At 35.8% G+C, this 17,942-nt stretch overlaps 4 protein-coding genes across 4 annotated transcripts; all 4 read left to right on the top strand.

Moving 5' to 3' along the window:
* Positions 1 to 10,594: 10,594 nt before the first annotated feature.
* LOC129928374 (uncharacterized) lies at positions 10,595 to 11,442 on the top strand. The gene is made up of 2 exons (XM_056042591.1): positions 10,595 to 10,799; positions 11,207 to 11,442. Exons 1-2 carry the CDS (start codon positions 10,595 to 10,597, stop codon positions 11,440 to 11,442), a joined length of 441 nt encoding a protein of 146 aa, XP_055898566.1.
* A 320-nt stretch (positions 11,443 to 11,762) lies between these two features.
* On the top strand, positions 11,763 to 12,401 carry LOC106070014 (uncharacterized). The gene has a single exon (XM_013229818.2). It carries the CDS (start codon positions 11,763 to 11,765, stop codon positions 12,399 to 12,401), a length of 639 nt encoding a protein of 212 aa, XP_013085272.2.
* Positions 12,402 to 12,561: 160 nt separating this feature from the next.
* On the top strand, positions 12,562 to 13,200 carry LOC129928375 (uncharacterized). Its single transcript, XM_056042592.1, has one exon. It carries the CDS (start codon positions 12,562 to 12,564, stop codon positions 13,198 to 13,200), a length of 639 nt encoding a protein of 212 aa, XP_055898567.1.
* Positions 13,201 to 13,221: 21 nt separating this feature from the next.
* LOC106056777 (uncharacterized) lies at positions 13,222 to 14,070 on the top strand. The gene has a single exon (XM_013213625.2). It carries the CDS (start codon positions 13,222 to 13,224, stop codon positions 14,068 to 14,070), a length of 849 nt encoding a protein of 282 aa, XP_013069079.2.
* Positions 14,071 to 17,942: the final 3,872 nt, after the last annotated feature.

Here is a 17,942-nt window from a genome sequence, read left to right on the forward strand (position 1 = left end):
ATACGAAAAAGTCATGAAAATCTGAAATTATTAAAATCTTCTGAAAGCTCATGCGAATCTCATTAAAAACAGACAAAATTGTCATTTCGGGGTGTTATTCAATATGGAAAATGCCAATCCTACCCGGGATGAAAAAAAAAACGGCATTGTCAACTTTCATTCAATAAAAATTAATAATAAGGCGAATTTCAACCAAAACAAGAAGTTTAAATACTTAATTTACTTTAATAGTACTTTAAGAGTCACTGGCATACAAATATAGATATAAATCTATCTCGACCTTAAAATAAAATATAAGCGATATTTTGCTAGTCAATAGTAAATCTAAAAGGCAGATTTGAATGTTTAATGGCCTTTATGTTGGAAAACTACTATCTGCTGTAGATGTAGTTAATTTGAAAGTGATTTTATACTTAGTAAAGAATGAATAAAATGCAAAATCAAATTTATTTTCTAATACAAAATCTTAATTTTCGCTTGTTATCCTTATCCCTGAATGGGCACGGCGCTATCCGTTTCGCCTCGCAATCTGTAGGACCGCCTCTGTCGGCCTTTATAAAAAATCTTCAGCTTACTCGTTGTGAAGTAGCCTGCTGTCAGATACCCTTCTCTAGGTTAGTTAACTCTTTCTCTCCGTAGTTATTGTCCTATCTTCCTGTCTACCTTTTGCTCATGACTAGTTCACTCCCCTGTTACGATTAAGTTTCAATAACTTTTTCGTTGTTATCAGAAAATGTTTTAGTTGGTTCTAGACTTAAAGGACAATGCATGCACTTTTAATGTGACACAAAGTAAAGTTTATACAATCAAACATTAATGTAATTCAATGAGGTCAAATCAGCGTCACGTTTGTCAGTGGTTGCTCACACATTAACCCTATCAGTCTGCCACTGGAGTTATAACGATATTCTTGATTATGGTTATTTCGACATTATTGACCTTTCCCAAATTCATGAAAATATCTGGCCCTTTTTTAACTCCCTTCAAGGAACGCCTAAATACTAGCTTCACAGAAATTAAAAAGAATCTCGTGAACAGCTCAGTATTACATACATACATACATCATTACTGGCTTATATTGAAAAGTAACAGAATTTATTCTCGAAAATCTAAGAGGCTAAGTATGATAGAAGATTTGTAAGCAATGATTCAACACTACATGTTCTAGCTTTTCACTTTAAGATACATTTACATTTGTGCTTTATACTTACAAGGACATACAGCAGGGCAAACTTGAACAATATATTTTTTAACAAAATACCCATCAAAGTTTTTATCCATTTCAGCAATAAAAAGTATAACTTGCATGTAAAGTGGCTATCGGAGATTTCGCATATTTATTATCTTTCGTTATCAGTAAATAATATATAAATAATGTTACTTTGTTTAATAGTGTCATGTCCGTTTTAACACGTACTCAAAACTGGATGTTTTAATTGTGAATAACATTTTTATTTTTAATTATTATTACAAAACATGTTGCGGGCCGTGTGAAGCTTCTCCACGGACCTGACATGGCCCGCGTCCCGTAGTTTCCCCATTACGGCACTATTAATTGCTTTGTATATAAAAATCCGTTTGTTCATCAGATATAAGATTATCTGCATAATCTACATAAGGGTTGACACTTAGAAGTTGGCATGATCCTGTAGTTGTGACCCAGTTGACAGCTGTGCAATAGATTGACCTACGGAACAAACATTCCCTGGCACATAAGAAAAAGTTTCTGACAGTCAGTTGAAGCAAAGGTGTGGCTAGTAGTTGGGTGTTCTTTTCTCTTTTCAGATAAATCTCTTCATACCTGGAGCTACTGACCAATACTTCCACTTCACAAGTATTGATTGGACTAAGTTCAGTTGTTCTGAAAGAAAAAATATATTGATAAGAAACTTATAATAAGTTACTGAAAGATTAAATGGACATTAGCTTTGTCGAAATAACAACTATAACACAAAGACACAACCTATTCGATCTACACTGATGACTATACGTATGCCATTAAAAAAAACAACAAAAAAACTTATAAGACAATAATTTTTTAAAAGTACTTTCTTTGCACAGCAGATAGAGCGATTGCTTTTCTCTTAATAACTACATGAACATTTGACCGTGTCATAGTTGATCTTCTTTAAGTTGTTACCTTACGTATATGTTTATTATTAATTTCCCGAATTAGTACTTTTTACTAGATATTATAACAAAGCAAACAAGAAAGAATATAACAGAAAACAGGTTTAAAACATACCTCACGATAAGACGGACGTATCTTCCAATAATTGAGGTGTTGCAGTTAAACGGATATGTTCCTGGTTCTAGTGGGTCAATTTGATAGTAACAGATGTTACCAGTTATATTTGGAAAGTTGGCAAGTTTTCTTGGATCTTCATCAAATACATCAAAAGTAAAATTTTTCAACCTTATGGCGCTACTGTAGTCATCGCCTCTATGATGTAGAAATATAAAATAATAATTTATTTCATTTTAGCCATTTATACCATCGTAAAAAGCAACAAAACTTTAGTTGCCAGACTTTTTTGAGGCATAAGACTGAGTGTTAGAAGCCTCTACGCAACCTTTACAGTTCAGATGGAAAGCCTATATAGAAAGTGTAAAGAAACTAATACAGAAAGAGTTCATAAAAAGTATATAAAAATTAAACCCCTAACACAAAAAAAGTAAGCAGACAGCGCAGAGTGAATACATAAACAATGTAATATGTAAGGATATCAACAAAAACCTAAAGTCATACATTAAGTCTAAGAAAATTGAAACAACATTCATATCGCCATTAAAATGAGAAGATAACACATAATGACAATGTAACTATAGCTAGCATCCTAAACAAATACTTTGCATCAGCATTCTCAGCCCTATGAGACAAAGACACATTACTTAATTTGAACAAAGTAGACAACATAGGAGATATAGAAAAGGGGCTCCAAAAACTATTAGCGAACATTAAACCAAATAAAGCATCTGGACCTGATGGTATTCCAGCTAGATTACTCAAAGAACAAAGCAATGAGCTAGCCCCAGTGTTCAAAATACTTTTATAAGGCATCTTTTAAACAGGGTAGAGTACCAAGGGAGTGGAAAGAAACTAATGTCAACCCCCTAATTAAAAAATGAGAAAAAAAAAGGAGAAAAATCTGACCCAGGAAACTACAGACCAGTATCACTTACCAGCATCACATGTAAAATTCTAGAACACATAATATGTAGCAACATCATAAACCACTTAGACAAACATAATGTCCTCACACCATACCAACATAGCATCATAAAATAAAGATCATGTGAAACACAACTAATAGGACTAATTGATGATTTTTCAAAAGGTTTATATGATAGTGAGCAAATAGATGCTATCTTACTAGATTTTTCTAAGGCCTTTGATCAAGTTCACCACTATAGTTTGCTTAAAAAAATATTTTGGCATTGATGGTCAATTGCATCAGTGGATTAAAGATTTTCTGATAGGGAGAGAACAAACCTTAATAATAAATGACTTTAAACCAACACAAATAACAGTAATTTCAGGTGTACCTCAAGAAACAATCCTAGGTCCACTACTACTTTTAATTTACATAAATGATTTACCAAATTGCATTTGTTAAGCAACAAAAGTCAGATTTATCGTGGATGATTACATAATTTATAGAACAATAAAAACAACACAAGATGCAGACATTTTACAAAAAGAATTGGATAAATTAAAGAAATAGAAATAAATTTGGAGCATCCCTTTCTACACAGAAAAATGTCAGTTATTAAGAGTAACAAAAAATTAAAACAAATTATTTCCACTTAACTTATTCATTGTAAACCGATAACACAAACTAAAAACGCAAAATATTAAAAAAAAAAAGATTACAAAGACAGTTTGTGTGGTCCACACAAACTATAAAATCGGCAGCCAAAGTGGTCCACCCAGGCAGGCTTCAATATTTTCAGAATATCTAAATGAAATTATATCAAAGACAAATGAGAGATAAGAATGGAGAAAGAAGGTTGACAGATCTTGTGTAGTGCCCCAACAGTCCAGCAGATCAAAGGATAGGTGCAAGTGAATGCAAAGTTAGATGTGAACCTGGCCTAACTAGTTCCCCTTTAGGACCTTGTGGTCTATAGGGCAGATGATGTAAAGTTCATCTGTTTTTGTGGCCTACGGTTAACGAGGGTGTCATGTAGCCAGCACAATGACCAACAGCCTTTACTTTTCCCCAACTAATATCAGGTACCCATTGGAGCTGGGTGGACTCAGAGGCGCCTAAGGATTCCGAAGTTGAAAATCCCAGTCTTCACCAGGATTCGAAACCGGAGCCCCGGTTCGGAAGCCAAGCTCTTTACCGATCAGCTACCGCGCCTCTCCTGGCCTAACTAAAGTCTTATAATTGATGTAATTTTATTAAGAGGCTCAATCTCTTATTCCAATTCCTATAAAAAAAATAAAAATATAATTTATGCAGTGAAGATAAAGCTCACGAATACGATGTTTACAAGGTTACTGTTCGTTTTAATTTAGGTCTAACGTATAATGCATACTAATTAGCTTTTTCTCTTAAAATAACTGCTTGAATATCTGATTTTAAAAATTAGATTTTTCGCCTTCAGAAAAAAAAGTAGCCGTAGCATCAGAACTTTGAATGGTCTAAAATATTGTGATGTCGGATTTTCAATATCTTTTCTAGTTTACGAGATGTAAACGGGACGGACGGACAGACGGACAGACATTTCGCACAAAACTAATAGAGTCTTTTCCCCTTTCGCGGGCCGCTAAAAAACTGTAATAGAATCCCAATATTGATAAAACTATCAAAAAAATCAAACAAAGCATTTTATTTAACTTTGGATAGGCCAATATTAGAATATGCATCCTCTGTTAGGGACCCCTCAACTCAAGAAAACATTAAGAAACTGGAACAGACATAAAATAGAGCAGTGAGATTCATAACAAACAAATATTCACATTTGACTAGAGTAACACTTTAGTAAAATCACTAAATTTAGAAAGCCTTCAGGATAGAAGACTCAAAAGTAAAGTACCAATTATACATAAAACTCTGAACCATAATCTTTAAATACAAAAACAAAATTTAATAAAATACTCAGAAAGAAACAAAGGTAAAGGTACATTTCTAGTTCCATATGCTAGGACAAATTTGTACAAATGTTCCTTTTTCCCTAGCGCTATTAGAACATGGAATGGGTTGCCTGAGCTAGGCAGGAAAACCAGTGACCTGGCAGAATTAAGGTCTGTATTATATAAGATACGAAAATAAGATTATAAAATAAAGACGTTAATTAAAAAAAGAAGATGGTTACTTCCTACGCGTCATGCATGTTAACCAATGACTTAATTAAATTCTACCAAATCACTGATTTTCCTAGCTGGCTTAGGCAACGCATTCCATGGTCTAATAGCTCAAGGGAAGAGCATTTGTACAAATTTACTTTTAAGTCCTCTATCCTAAAAGATTTCTAAATTAATTTATTTTACTTAAGGTGTTACTCTACTCCTGGTTTTTGTCAACCCTCCAACTTGCCAATAAAAAAAGAAGACATAACAAATAATTTTCTAATCTATACATTTAGCTCTACATACATTTTAAAACAAGAACGTTTGTATTTAAAGTATTAGCCCTTGAAAACGTCAAATACTTCATTTATTTACTAAGAACCAATAGATAAGATTTTTAAGATGTCACAACCATACGGTTCTTTCTAGATGAACAACACTACCTGTTAGTTAACTTGATTTGCTGAATCACAAACTGACCCAGAAGGTCCACTATCCACCAAGGGGTGTACTCGTTATCTGTAATCTGACAATGTTTGTGAAATACATTATCATCATAATTTCCATCGTTTCCTAGATAAGCGTAAAAATCTAGAAAGGTCGAACTCTGCTCCGAAGGTTTGAACCTGGCAGCGTTGTAGAGAGTAGAGGTGGATGTGATCACTATTGTAAGTGTAGTGTAGACAATGATTAGGTACATTTTGACTTTCTATTAGCACTTTTTGTCGCACATAGCAAGTGAAATTTTGCTACATATCTACTGTACTGTATTTCTCTGCACAAGTCGATTTATTTTATTATAATCAGTGAATCTCACAATTTTTAATACCAAGATCAAGAAACCAGAAATGAATTTGATAATAAGAGAGTTAAACAAAATGTCTTTTTTTTCTTCAGCATTTGAACTTAATTTGATTCTAAACTAATAAGATAACAAGGTTACAAAGACAGTTTGTGTGGAAACACAAGCTCAAAATCGGCAGCCAAAGTGGTCCACCCAGGCAGGCTTCAATATTTTTAGAAAGAACATTCGAATAAAATTATATCAAAGACAAATGAGAGATAAGAATTTAGAAAGAAGGTTGACAGATCTTGTGTAGTGCCCCAACGGTCCAGCAGATCAAAGGATAGGTGCAAGAGAATGCAAAGTTAGATGTGAACCTGGCCTAACTAGTTCCCCTTTCAGACCGTGTGGTCTATAGGTCAGATGATGTAAATTTCATCTGTTTTTTTGGCCCACGGTTAACGAGGGTGTCATGTAGCCAGCACAACGACCAACCGCCTTTACTTTTCCCCAACTAATGTCAGGTACCCATTAGAGCTGGGTGGGCTCAGAGGCGCCCAAGGATTCCGAAGTTGAAAATCCCAGTCTCAACCAGGATTCGAACCCGGGACACCCGGTTCGGAAGCCATGCGCTTTGCTGCTCAGCTACCGCGCCTCCCCTAGCCTAACTGAAGTCTTATAATTGATGTAATTGTTGTGAAATAGCTTATGGTACTATCGTCGTAAAAAATGATAATGAAAATGCAGTTTAGAAGATTACTATTCGTTTTAAATTATAAATGCATACTAATTAGCTTTTTTCTCTTTAAAAAACTGCTTGCATTTAAAAAATTAGATTTTTCGCTTTCAGAAAAAAAAAGTAGCCGTTGCATCAGAACTGTGAATGGTCTAAAATATTGTGATGTCAGATTTTTACTATCTTTTCTAGTTGACGAGATATAAACGGGACAGACGGACAGACGAACAGACATTTCACACAAAAATAATAAGGCCGCTAAAAATATTATAACTCATTTCTCTTCAAACAATCGACTGTTTAAAATAAAGAGCTGACTGGCTAAACATTCTTGTTTTCTCTTTATTTGGAGTTTGTCTACAACCCGAAAAGTGCAGATGTGGGACTTTAAACTTTAAATCAAGCAAAGAAATTAGTGGTCGGAAAATTATATCCCAAAGACATTTGAAAGGACACATCTAAATTACACATAAAAGAAAACATGTTTTCAAAATACATACGTAAGATACATTTTAAGAATAACAACATTAAAAAATTTACAATTATAAAACTTAAAGAATCACTGATAACATTTCCTTACTATACTAAAATATTTATTATATGATACACTTGTTAGATTTTGCATCTAAATTTATTTTTTTTTTATTCCGAAAGAAAAAAAATTGTGATGCTGATACATTATGTATGCTTCTAGGGACTGCGGTTTGAACTCTTCAGTGGTCAAACAGGAGCTTCAAATCAAAAGATAGATCATTTATAATTGATCAACTACATTGTGATGAGAAGAATGAAAGTAACACTGGAGAGAAACCTAAGACAAAGCTGGAGTAAGCTAGAACCACACATGAACTAGCAAAAGATATTTAGACAATAACACACCAAATCAAGGTTGTAAACACGTTCTTACGACGTTACCCAACCATTTTCCCACATTCACCACAGAAAGCGCGGTGGCTGATTGGTAAAGCGCTCTGCTACTGAATCGGGGGTCCCGAGTTTGAATTCTGGGATTTTAAATTTTGGAATCCTTTGGTTCGCCTCGTCCACCCAGCTCTAGTGGGTACCTAACATTAGTTGAGGAAAAATAAAGGCGGTTGGTCGTTGTGCTGGCCACTTGACACCCTCGTTAACCGTAGGCCACGGAAATAGATGGCCTTTACATCATCTGCCCTATAGTCCATAAGGTCCATAAAAGGGAACTTTTTTTTAAACACCGACTTAGATTAAAATAGTAAAGCAAAATAATATTATATCCTGTGACACATATACATATGAATACTAGTATCCGTAGAACAATAGATTAACAAATACTAGTTTCTGTTTTAAAAAATAGCAAATAGTGTAGAAGAAAAAAATAAATACTACTATCAGTAATATCATTGATAAACAGTACTAGTTTGTCTAGTCAATATAGATAGTACAATAGATAAACACTAGACTCTGCTATTCGGTCTGGTTCTTCTCTCTCTTAAGTTGTAGCGAGCTAGACAACTTTATCCTGTTCTATGGTTTCAGAGTCATGAATTACTTTTTGAGTGCTCAATGGGGTATGACGATTCTGAATATTCTCAAGAGGAAGCGCTCGGAGGTCCTTATAGCCTTCCAGCTTTCCTTTCTTGTACCCACAGTATCCCATTGTTGACAGTTACTTCAGTGTCTTGAGCTTCTGGATAACACTCTATAACTTCATTCACAAAAAAAAAAGGTTTGCTTGTTGTTGTGGAGGGGGAGCCTAATGACTTAGAAAATACTGTAGGTAATAATAATCTTATTGATTGTAGAGCCTGGTTCAAGACAAGCTTCCATCTTGAATCGGGAGATTGATATCTTAAAATCATACTTTCTGAAATGGTTGCGTAGTTTTAATGTGGGTACCAGAAAATTGTTTAGAGATCAGTTCAGTGCAAGTTTTGCATATATGTATATATGACTAAGTTTCAGTCACCATCTCATGATATGTATGACTCCATCTGACAGTTGTAATACTCATCGATGTTTTCATTTTGTGAGAATGATGTGTAGATGTGTAGTCCAAGTACTTCGAAAACTATAAAGGGTGACCATAGTGTTGGCGAATGTTGTTTGTTGTTCTAAACTTTTTTTAAAGTCTTTTTTATGATATTTTAGAAGCTATAGCTAATTAAGTAAAATGCAGTATGTGCTTTAAACAATATCTTTAGTGCCAGTTGTAATGTGAATTGAGAACTGTTTTACCTGTACCAATGATACAATAAATGTTTGTACTGAGGAAAGAATCTAAATCTAGTACGTTTTGGTTCAAAAACGGAGAAAACTGTTAAGAGTGTGATGCCTTACTATGTATTGAATGATATTGTGATGCCTTACTATGTATTGACTGATGGTGTGATACCTTACTATGTATTGACTGATAGTGTGATACCTTACTATGTATTGACTGAGGTTGTGATACTTATTATGTATTGACTGAGAACGTTAAGCATTACTATGTGTTGACTAATAGTGTGATGCCTTACTATGTGTTGACTGATAGTGTTATGCCTTACTATGTGTTGACTGATAGTGTTATGCCTTACTATGTGTTGACTGATAGTGTGATGCCTTACCATGTATTTACTCAGGCTATGATGCTTTACTATGTGTTGACTGATAGTGTGATGCCTTACTATGTGTTGACTGAGAGTATGATGCCTTACTATGTGTTGACTGAGAGTATGATGCCTTACTATGTGTTGACTGATAGTGTGATGCCTTACTATGTATTAACTGAGGGTGTAATGCCTTACTATGTGTTGACCGATAGTGTGATGCCTTACCATGTATTTACTCAGGCTATGATGCCTTACAATGTGTTGACTGATTGTGTGATGCCTTACTATGTTTTGACTGAGAGCGTGATGCCTTACAATGTATTGACTGATAGTGTGATGCCTTACTATGTTTTGAATGAGAGTGTGATGCCTTATTCTTGTGTTGACTAAGATTGTGATGCCTTAGTATATTGTTATAAACCTGGTGGTGGCACAGATGGGGGTAGTGGCGTAAGTGTAGTCAGCCGACGCAAATCGCCCCAGGCCAGCGCTAGACGAGCGGTCAAGCGTGACGAGTTACGACTGTCAGCCGAGTCGAGGGTCAACAGGACAGTTCGGGAAGGATCGCCGATGTGAACAGAGCTCAGGAGCGTCACGAGAGTTATAGTCATCTGACCACCTAGAAACGTCGAGGGGCGTTCTGTCCGGTTCGAGAAGGCCAGTAGGGACCCTATATAAGAGCGGAGGTTGCGCAGTCAAGACGGTGGAGAAAAGGGGCTCAATACAGCAAGGTTCAGAAAGCGGGTTCACGACAGGAGTTCAGAACACGGTCGGCTACAGCACAGTTCAACGGTGTGGTTCTGTACGGAGCATTACGACGGTTCAGTGCGGAGTACTGTCAAGTACAGTTGAGACGAACGGCGTCTTGATCTTGGTCTGTGATCGAGTCCGACACAACGAGCCCAAGTGTGTGAAGTCAGTCCCGAACTGTTGAACCCAGTGCAAGCCCGGAACGAGACGGAGAGACCAGTGCAAGACTTGATACGGCGGAACGGTGTTATCGGAGAGATATTTGTTATCGCAGAGCAATTTGTACTGTTCTACGTGCTGCCAATTGTACAGTATTGGCTGTTATTTATGGACATTAAACCTTTACGTTATTTTGGAGCCCTGACTTGTCAAGTTCTTTAAGTTGGTGGTGTATGGTGCAGTTTGCAGAGAGCCTAGATAGTGAGATTCGTAACAATATATTGACTGAGAGTGTGATGCCTTACAATGTATTGACTGAGAATGTGATGCCTTACTATGTATTTACTGAGAGTGTGATGCCTTACTATGTGTTGACTGATATTGTGATGCCTTACCATGAATTTATTCAAGATATGATGCATTACTATGTTTTGACTGAGAGCGTGATGCCTTACAATGTATTGACTGATAGTGTGATGCCTTACTATGTTTTGACTGAGAGTGTGATGCCTTATTTGTGTTGACTAAGATTGTGATGCCTTAGTATGTATTGACTGAGAGTGTGATGCCTTACAATGTATTGACTGAGAGTGTGATGCCTTACAATGTATTGACTGAGAGTGTGATGCCTTACTATGTATTTACTGAGAGTGTGATGCCTTACTAAGTATTGACTGATAGTGTGATGCCTTACTAAGTGTTGACTAATAGTGTGATGCCTAACAATGTGTTGACTGATGGTGTGATGCCTTACAATGTGTTGACTGATAGTGTGATACCTTACTATGTGTTGACTGATAGTGTGATACCTTACTAAGTGTTGACTGATGGTGTGATGCCTTACAATGTGTTGACTGATAGTGTGATACCTTACTATGTGTTGACTGAGATTGTGATGCCTTACTAAGTGTTGACTGATAGTGTGATGCCTAACAATGTGTTGACTGATGGTGTGATGCCTTACAATGTGTTGACTAATAGTGTGATACCTTACAATACGTTGACTGAGAGTGTGATGCCTTACCATGTGTTGACTAAGGGTGTGATGCCTTACAATGTAGTGACTGAGGGTGTGGTGCCTTACTATGTGCTGACTGATGGTGTCATGCCTTACCATGTGTTGACTGATAGTGTGATGCCTTAACATGTATTTACTCAGGGTATGATGCCTTACTATGTATTGACTGAGAGTGTGATGCTTTACTATGTATTGACTGATGGTGTGATGCCTTACTTTGTGTTGACTGATAGTGTGATGCTTTACTAAGTATTGACTATGGATGTGATGCCTTACTATGTGTTGAGTGATTGTGTGATGCCTTACTATGTTTTGATTGAGAGCGTGATGCCTTAAAATGTATTGACTGATAGTGTGATGCCTTACTATGTTTTGAATGAGAGTGTGATGCCTTAATTGTGTTGACTAAGATTGTGATGCCTTAGTATATATTGACTGAGAGTGTGATGCCTTACAATGTGTTGACTGAGAATGTGATGCCTTACTATGTATTTACTAAGAGTGTGATGCCTTACTATGTATTGACTGAGGGTGTGATGCCTTACTATGTGTTGACTGATAGTGTGATGCCTTACTATGTATTGACTGAGGGTGTGATGCCTTACTATGTGTTGACTGATAGTGTGATGCCTTACAATGTATTGACTGAGAATGTGATGCCTTACTATGTATTTACTGAGAGTGTGATGCCTTACTATGTATTGACTGATAGTGTGATGCCTTACTATGTATTGACTGAGGGTGTGATGCCTTACTATGTGTTGACTGATAGTGTGATGCCTTACTATGTGTTGACTGATAGTGTGATGCCTTACTATGTATTTACTGAGAGTGTGATGCCTTACTATGTATTGACTAAGGATGTGATGCCTTACTATGTGTTGACTGATAGTGTGATGCCTTACTATGTATTTACTGAGAGTGTGATACCTTACTATGTATTGACTGATAGTGTGATGCCTTACTATGTTTTGACTGAGAGCGTGATACCTTACAATGTTTTGACTGATAGTGTGATGCCTTACAATGTTTTGACTGAGAGCGTGATGCCTTACAATGTATTGACTGATAGTGTGATGCTTTGACTGAGAGTTTGATGCCTTATTTGTGTTGACTAAGATTGTGATGCCTTAGTATGTATTGACTGAGAGTGTGATGCCTTACAATGTATTGACTGAGAGTGTGATGCCTTACTATGTATTTACTGAGATTGTGATGCCTTACTAAGTGTTGACTGATAGTGTGATGCCTAACAATGTGTTGACTGATGGTGTGATGCCTTACAATGTGTTGACTGATAGTGTGATACCTTACTATGTGTCGACTGATAGTGTGATACCTTATTATGTGTTGACTGAGGGTGTGATGCCTAACTATGTGTTGACTGATAGTGTGATACCTTACTATGTGTTAACTAATAGTGTGATGTCTTACTATATGTTGACTGAGAGTGTGAAGCCTTACAATGTGTTGACTGAGAGTGTGATGCCTTACTATGTGTTGACTGATAGTGTGATACCTTACAATGTGTTGACTGATAGTGTGATACCTTACAATGTGTTGACTGAGAGTGTGATGCCTTTCCATGTGTTGACTGAGGGTGTGATGCCTTACTATATGTTGAGTGAGGGTGTGATGCCTTACAATATAGTGACTGAGGGTGTGGTGCCTTACTATGTGCTGACTGATGGTGTGATGCATTACCATGTGTTGACTGAGGGTGTGATACCTTACTATGTATTGACTGAGAGTGTGATGCCTTACTATGTATTGACTGAGGGTGTGATGCTATACTATGTATTGACTGATGGTGTGATGCCTTACTATGTATTGACTGATGGTGTGATGCCTTACTATGTGTTGACTGATGGTGTGATGCCTTAGTATGTATTGACTGAGGGTGTGATGCCTTACTATGTATTGACTGAGGGTGTGATGCTTTACTATGTATTGACTGATGGTGTGAAGCTTTACTATATATTGACTGATGGTGTGATGCCTTACTATGTGTTGACTGGTGGTGTGATGCCTTACTATGTGTTGACTGATAGTTTGATGCCTTACTATGTATTGACTGAGAGTGTGATGCCTTACTATGTGTTGACTGCTAGTGTGATGCCTTACTTTGTGATGACTGAGTGTGTGATGCCTTACAATGTGTGGACTGAGGGTGTGATGCCTTACTATGTGTTGACTGAGAGTGTGATGCCTTACTATGTGTTGACTGATAGTGTGATGCCTTACTTTGTGATGACTGAGGGTGTGATGCCTTACAATGTGTGGTCTGAGATTTTGATGCCTTACAATGTGTGGACTGAGAGTGTGATAACTTACTATGTGTTGACTGATAGTTTGATGCCTTACTATGTATTGACTGAGAGTGTGATGCCTTACTATGTGTTGACTGATAGTGTGATGCCTTACTATGTGTTTACTGATAGTGTGATACCTTACTATGTGTTGACTGATAGTTTGATGCCTTACTATGTATTGACTGAGAGTGTGATGCCTTACTATGTGTTGACTGAGGGTGTGATGCCTTACAATGTGTTGACTGAGAGTGTGATGCCTTACAATCTGTGGACTGAGGATGTGATGCCTTACTATGTGTTGACTGAGGATGTGATGCCTTGCAATGAGTTGACTGATATTTTGATGCTTTACTATGTATTGACTGAGAGTGTGATGCCTTGCTATGTGTTGACTGATAGTGTGATGCCTACCTCTATCATGTTCCATCGCACGACACAGTGACATCCGATGATGGCTGAGAAGCTTTGAATTCTTCCGCAGCTGCTTCTTTGCATTTTGTACTATGGAAAGTGGTCAGCATGACTGAACGCAAAGCAAACAAAAAGCTGAGAGAAGAAGCAGGCCTAATTATGCGGCCGACTTTTTTTTAATGGGTATTGGATTTTACAATCATCATCGAGTTAATAGAAAATGAGAACAGTGTTCATCTTAGAGCACGAAGGAGGAGCTGCATATAACGTGTTCACAACATTGATTATGTTATGTCTCTTAAGACCTGTTATCATTATTATTATAGGATTAACATTACACTGGCTAAGCAGATGACCCCATCCACCACGTTATGCTGACATTGTTTGCAATATATATATATATATATATCATATTGTATCGTAAAACTCTATTAAACAGGACAGCGTTATAAAGTGGTGGCGGTGACTAAGGCTGATATTGAATTGTTGACAAATACATCGAAGTGTTCTTAACTGGTGATCGATATTAATATTTTAGTTAATAATACAAACTAAAATCATAGAGCACAAGCTTTTATCAAAGCAAACTATAAGTATAAATCCCATATAATGCATTATTTCTGTACTTTTATTTTACTTAAAAATGGCTAGTTTTAATATCAGAATCATCAGTGAATCTTAAACTTTCTAATATTGTGGTCACTGAAAATTAAATAAGACATGCAACAAAAATAATATGAGAATTAATGCGAGAAATCCAGTCTGCACATATAAATTAAAAGCCTGAAGTTTCACTCGCTCACTGATTAATGCAATGTTTCCTAAAGTTTTTCCTGGAACACTTCGCACATTCTGAGTATTTAGCGGAACACTTTGCTTATTTTTTAAGAGAGGCTAATTCACGGGTGGCCTACTAGTTAATTATTTCAGTAGTTTGTGGAACACTTATTCAGGCCTCTAGGAACACTAGGATTCGAATAAAAATTAGTATACAAGTTCTTTTTATCTTCTAGGTGCTTACTAAGGTATGACTGACAGATTCGCAGCTTACGTATCACACTTAATGTAAAAAAACACACCTTTGTATTAAACCTTTGCATTTTATTTTCGGCATCTCCCGAAAAGGCTGCATTCTTTATATACAACATAAATGAAATGTTTACTAGCACAATAGACTACCATATTTGTTAAAAATTTTAAGCCTATTTTCTTTCTTTTCTCAAAATAGGAAAAAGCTGCTTAAACTAATGCGTACTAAATTTATCAAACAAAGCGAAATCAATAATTCTATAATTCTTTGGTGCCTAATTTTGTGGATACATTAAAAACTTCAAAACAAAAAGATTTTAACATTTTTTTTCCCTCGAGAATATGTGTATCTGTGTTGAAAAAAAATAAATACAATGTGATAATTAGATAACAATTTAGATCTAATCTCCGTGAATGTTAAATCTAGAATTGCAAATCGACCACAGGGTGTTTAAGGAAAAACAATAAGGGAACGGTAGCTTAGAGTGAAAGAGAGAGAGAAGAGTGAAAGAGAGAGAGAAGAGTGAAAGAGAGAGAGAGAAGAGTGAAAGAGAGAGAGAGAAGAGTGAAAGAGAGAGAGAAGAGTGAAAGAGAGAGAGAAGAGTGAAAGAGAGAGAGAGAAGAGTGAAAGAGAGAGAGAAGAGTGAAAGAGAGAGAGAAGAGTGAAAGAGAGAGAGAAGAGTAAAAAAGAGAGAGAGAAGAGTGAAAGAGAGAGAGAAGAGTGAAAGAGAGAGAGAAGAGAGAAAGAGAGAGAGAAGGGTGAAAGAGAGAGAGATAGAGCAAATCATAATCCACAGGACTATCAACTCTAGAATTTTAAAAAATACTTATCACATTGAAAGTGTGTTTGTGTGTTTGGGAAGACTATTTGGGTTCCTACAGTTCGTGGTGATGTTGTTTGTTTCAGTTTCGTGAGCTACAAGTTAATGGAAGAAAAGCTGTGTGTGTATAGGTGTTATGTAAGGTCTACACCTTTAACTGTGTAAGTGTATATAAGGCGCGATGTAAAGTCTAGATCTATAATTGTGTAAGTCAATTACAAGTGGCGTATTTCAGCCTGAGAAAAACAAAATAAAGAGAAAGAATGTCTGTTTGCAAAAGATGATAGTATCGATTTGTAGAAAAACATATGCCACAGGAATTTAATTTACCAGCTAATAGGACGACAAAAGTTAGTGAATGTATGGTATTACTTAGAATACAAAAAATACTTCGGTTTTATGTAATTAATTTTTCTCTGTTACCTATTTAAGTTTTTCGTTATTAGAAAAAAAAAAGGATAATTTTAATATTTATAAAGAACTTAATTGGCTTAAGTCACTCTGAACAGAACTGTCAGACATATTTGAGGAACCAAAGTCATGTCTAGGAAAATCATCAATTAAATATACTTAACTAAAGTAATTAATGCTGCCAATGACTGGTAGAGCCATTGAAACGGAAATATTGCTTTAAAGAAATTTAGAATGTCCCTTTCTGAATTATCAATACACGAAGATCCTTTTATCTCGAGGTGCGTTAACTTTCTAGAGGAAAAGGTCTCAGAAGATTTTTGGAAACAGAAAAATACTGTACTTTTTAGAAAAGAAAGTTGTGCTGCCCAAGGATAAGAGCTCTTCGGTGTGATGAAAAAATGGATGTTTAAGCACTTTAAATTGATGATACTAGACATCTCAATGACTGAAATCTAAAACATCATGGCAAGGAGCAAGGACACATTGATTTCTAGCTTTGTAAATGATATCACGGATTCAAAACGAAATTAAAACTGTTTATCTTTCATAAAAATTTGAGTCAATTCTCACATTTAAAGGTATTGAAGATTTTGCAGATAAGGATGCCTGTATACCTGCATATATAAATCAGATTTTCAGTTACTTTGCAAAATATTCTGAAAATAACTAAAATATAAAACTGAAATTGGAATTTGATGAACTTTCCTCATTACCCAATGCATGTGAATGATTAATTTTGGCGATCATTAAGATGTTAACATTTTACAGAACTTAAAATTTTGTCCATAGTTTATGCCAGTCAGATACTGGTGCGAGAAAGCATTTCATCCGTAAAAATAATTTAAAAAAAACTGTGGTCGTGTAATAGATTCTTAGTATTAAGGATTTGCATTTCTGGTATGTAGCGGCCATTGCGGAATACTCAGAGCCACTGCCTGCAGGTGATTTTTTTTTTCAAATTTAAAAATGTTAACAGTGTCCATAAATTATAATTAAACTATAGACCACACACAAATAATAAATACTTATTATAAATGCAAACTAAAAATGTGAACAAAGACCAAGTCAAGTTTTATTTTCTTTTCTTTTCTCAAGCCCCGTTGTCTACTTCACACAGATGTGTCGAACACACCAAATTACCATTCTTTAAAGGGCAGTAACTTGTACAATTTAAATTAAAGTGGTGTATCTTTAGCAGAAGTGAACAAAATACATGTATTGGCGCACTGAAGAGAAAGGTTGGCCACCCCTTGTGTAAGTGTATATAAGGTGTGATAAAAAGTCTAGATCTATGACTGTAAGTCTTTAAAAAGATAGATGTAAACTCTAGATCTATTAAATGAATAAAAATAAAAATAAAAACATGACCTGAGTGGAAAGAAATAGGGTAGAGATTGGAAGGGGATTCAGCCAAATAGAAATTTAGTGTATAATTAATATGTCAATGTTGAATTACGAATCCCATTAAAAGTAAGAGATCATATTTTGTTTGGGAGGGATGGTGGGCCAAATGTATGTATGGGGGGGGGGGTGAGGTGGGGGGAAGGCTTTATAAAATGGTTCACCCTGTTTCGCCAACTGAAATCACTAAATTGAGAGACTCTTCAGGATACACATTCTTGAAGTACAATAGGTTTTT

The sequence above is a fragment of the Biomphalaria glabrata genome, chromosome 9, assembly GCF_947242115.1.
Source record: "Biomphalaria glabrata chromosome 9, xgBioGlab47.1, whole genome shotgun sequence".
Lineage (NCBI taxonomy): Eukaryota > Metazoa > Mollusca > Gastropoda > Planorbidae > Biomphalaria > Biomphalaria glabrata.

Coding starts and splice junctions, on each gene's coding strand:
- LOC106056777 (XM_013213625.2), top strand. CDS start 13,222: ATGCCTTACTATGTATTGACTGAGGGTGTGATGCTTTACTATGTATTG.
- LOC129928374 (XM_056042591.1), top strand. CDS start 10,595: ATGCCTTACAATGTATTGACTGAGAATGTGATGCCTTACTATGTATTT. Junction 10,800..11,206: donor TTACTATGTTTTGACTGAGA/GTGTGATGCCTT, acceptor TGCCTTACTAAG/TGTTGACTGATAGTGTGATG.
- LOC106070014 (XM_013229818.2), top strand. CDS start 11,763: ATGCCTTACAATGTGTTGACTGAGAATGTGATGCCTTACTATGTATTT.
- LOC129928375 (XM_056042592.1), top strand. CDS start 12,562: ATGCCTAACAATGTGTTGACTGATGGTGTGATGCCTTACAATGTGTTG.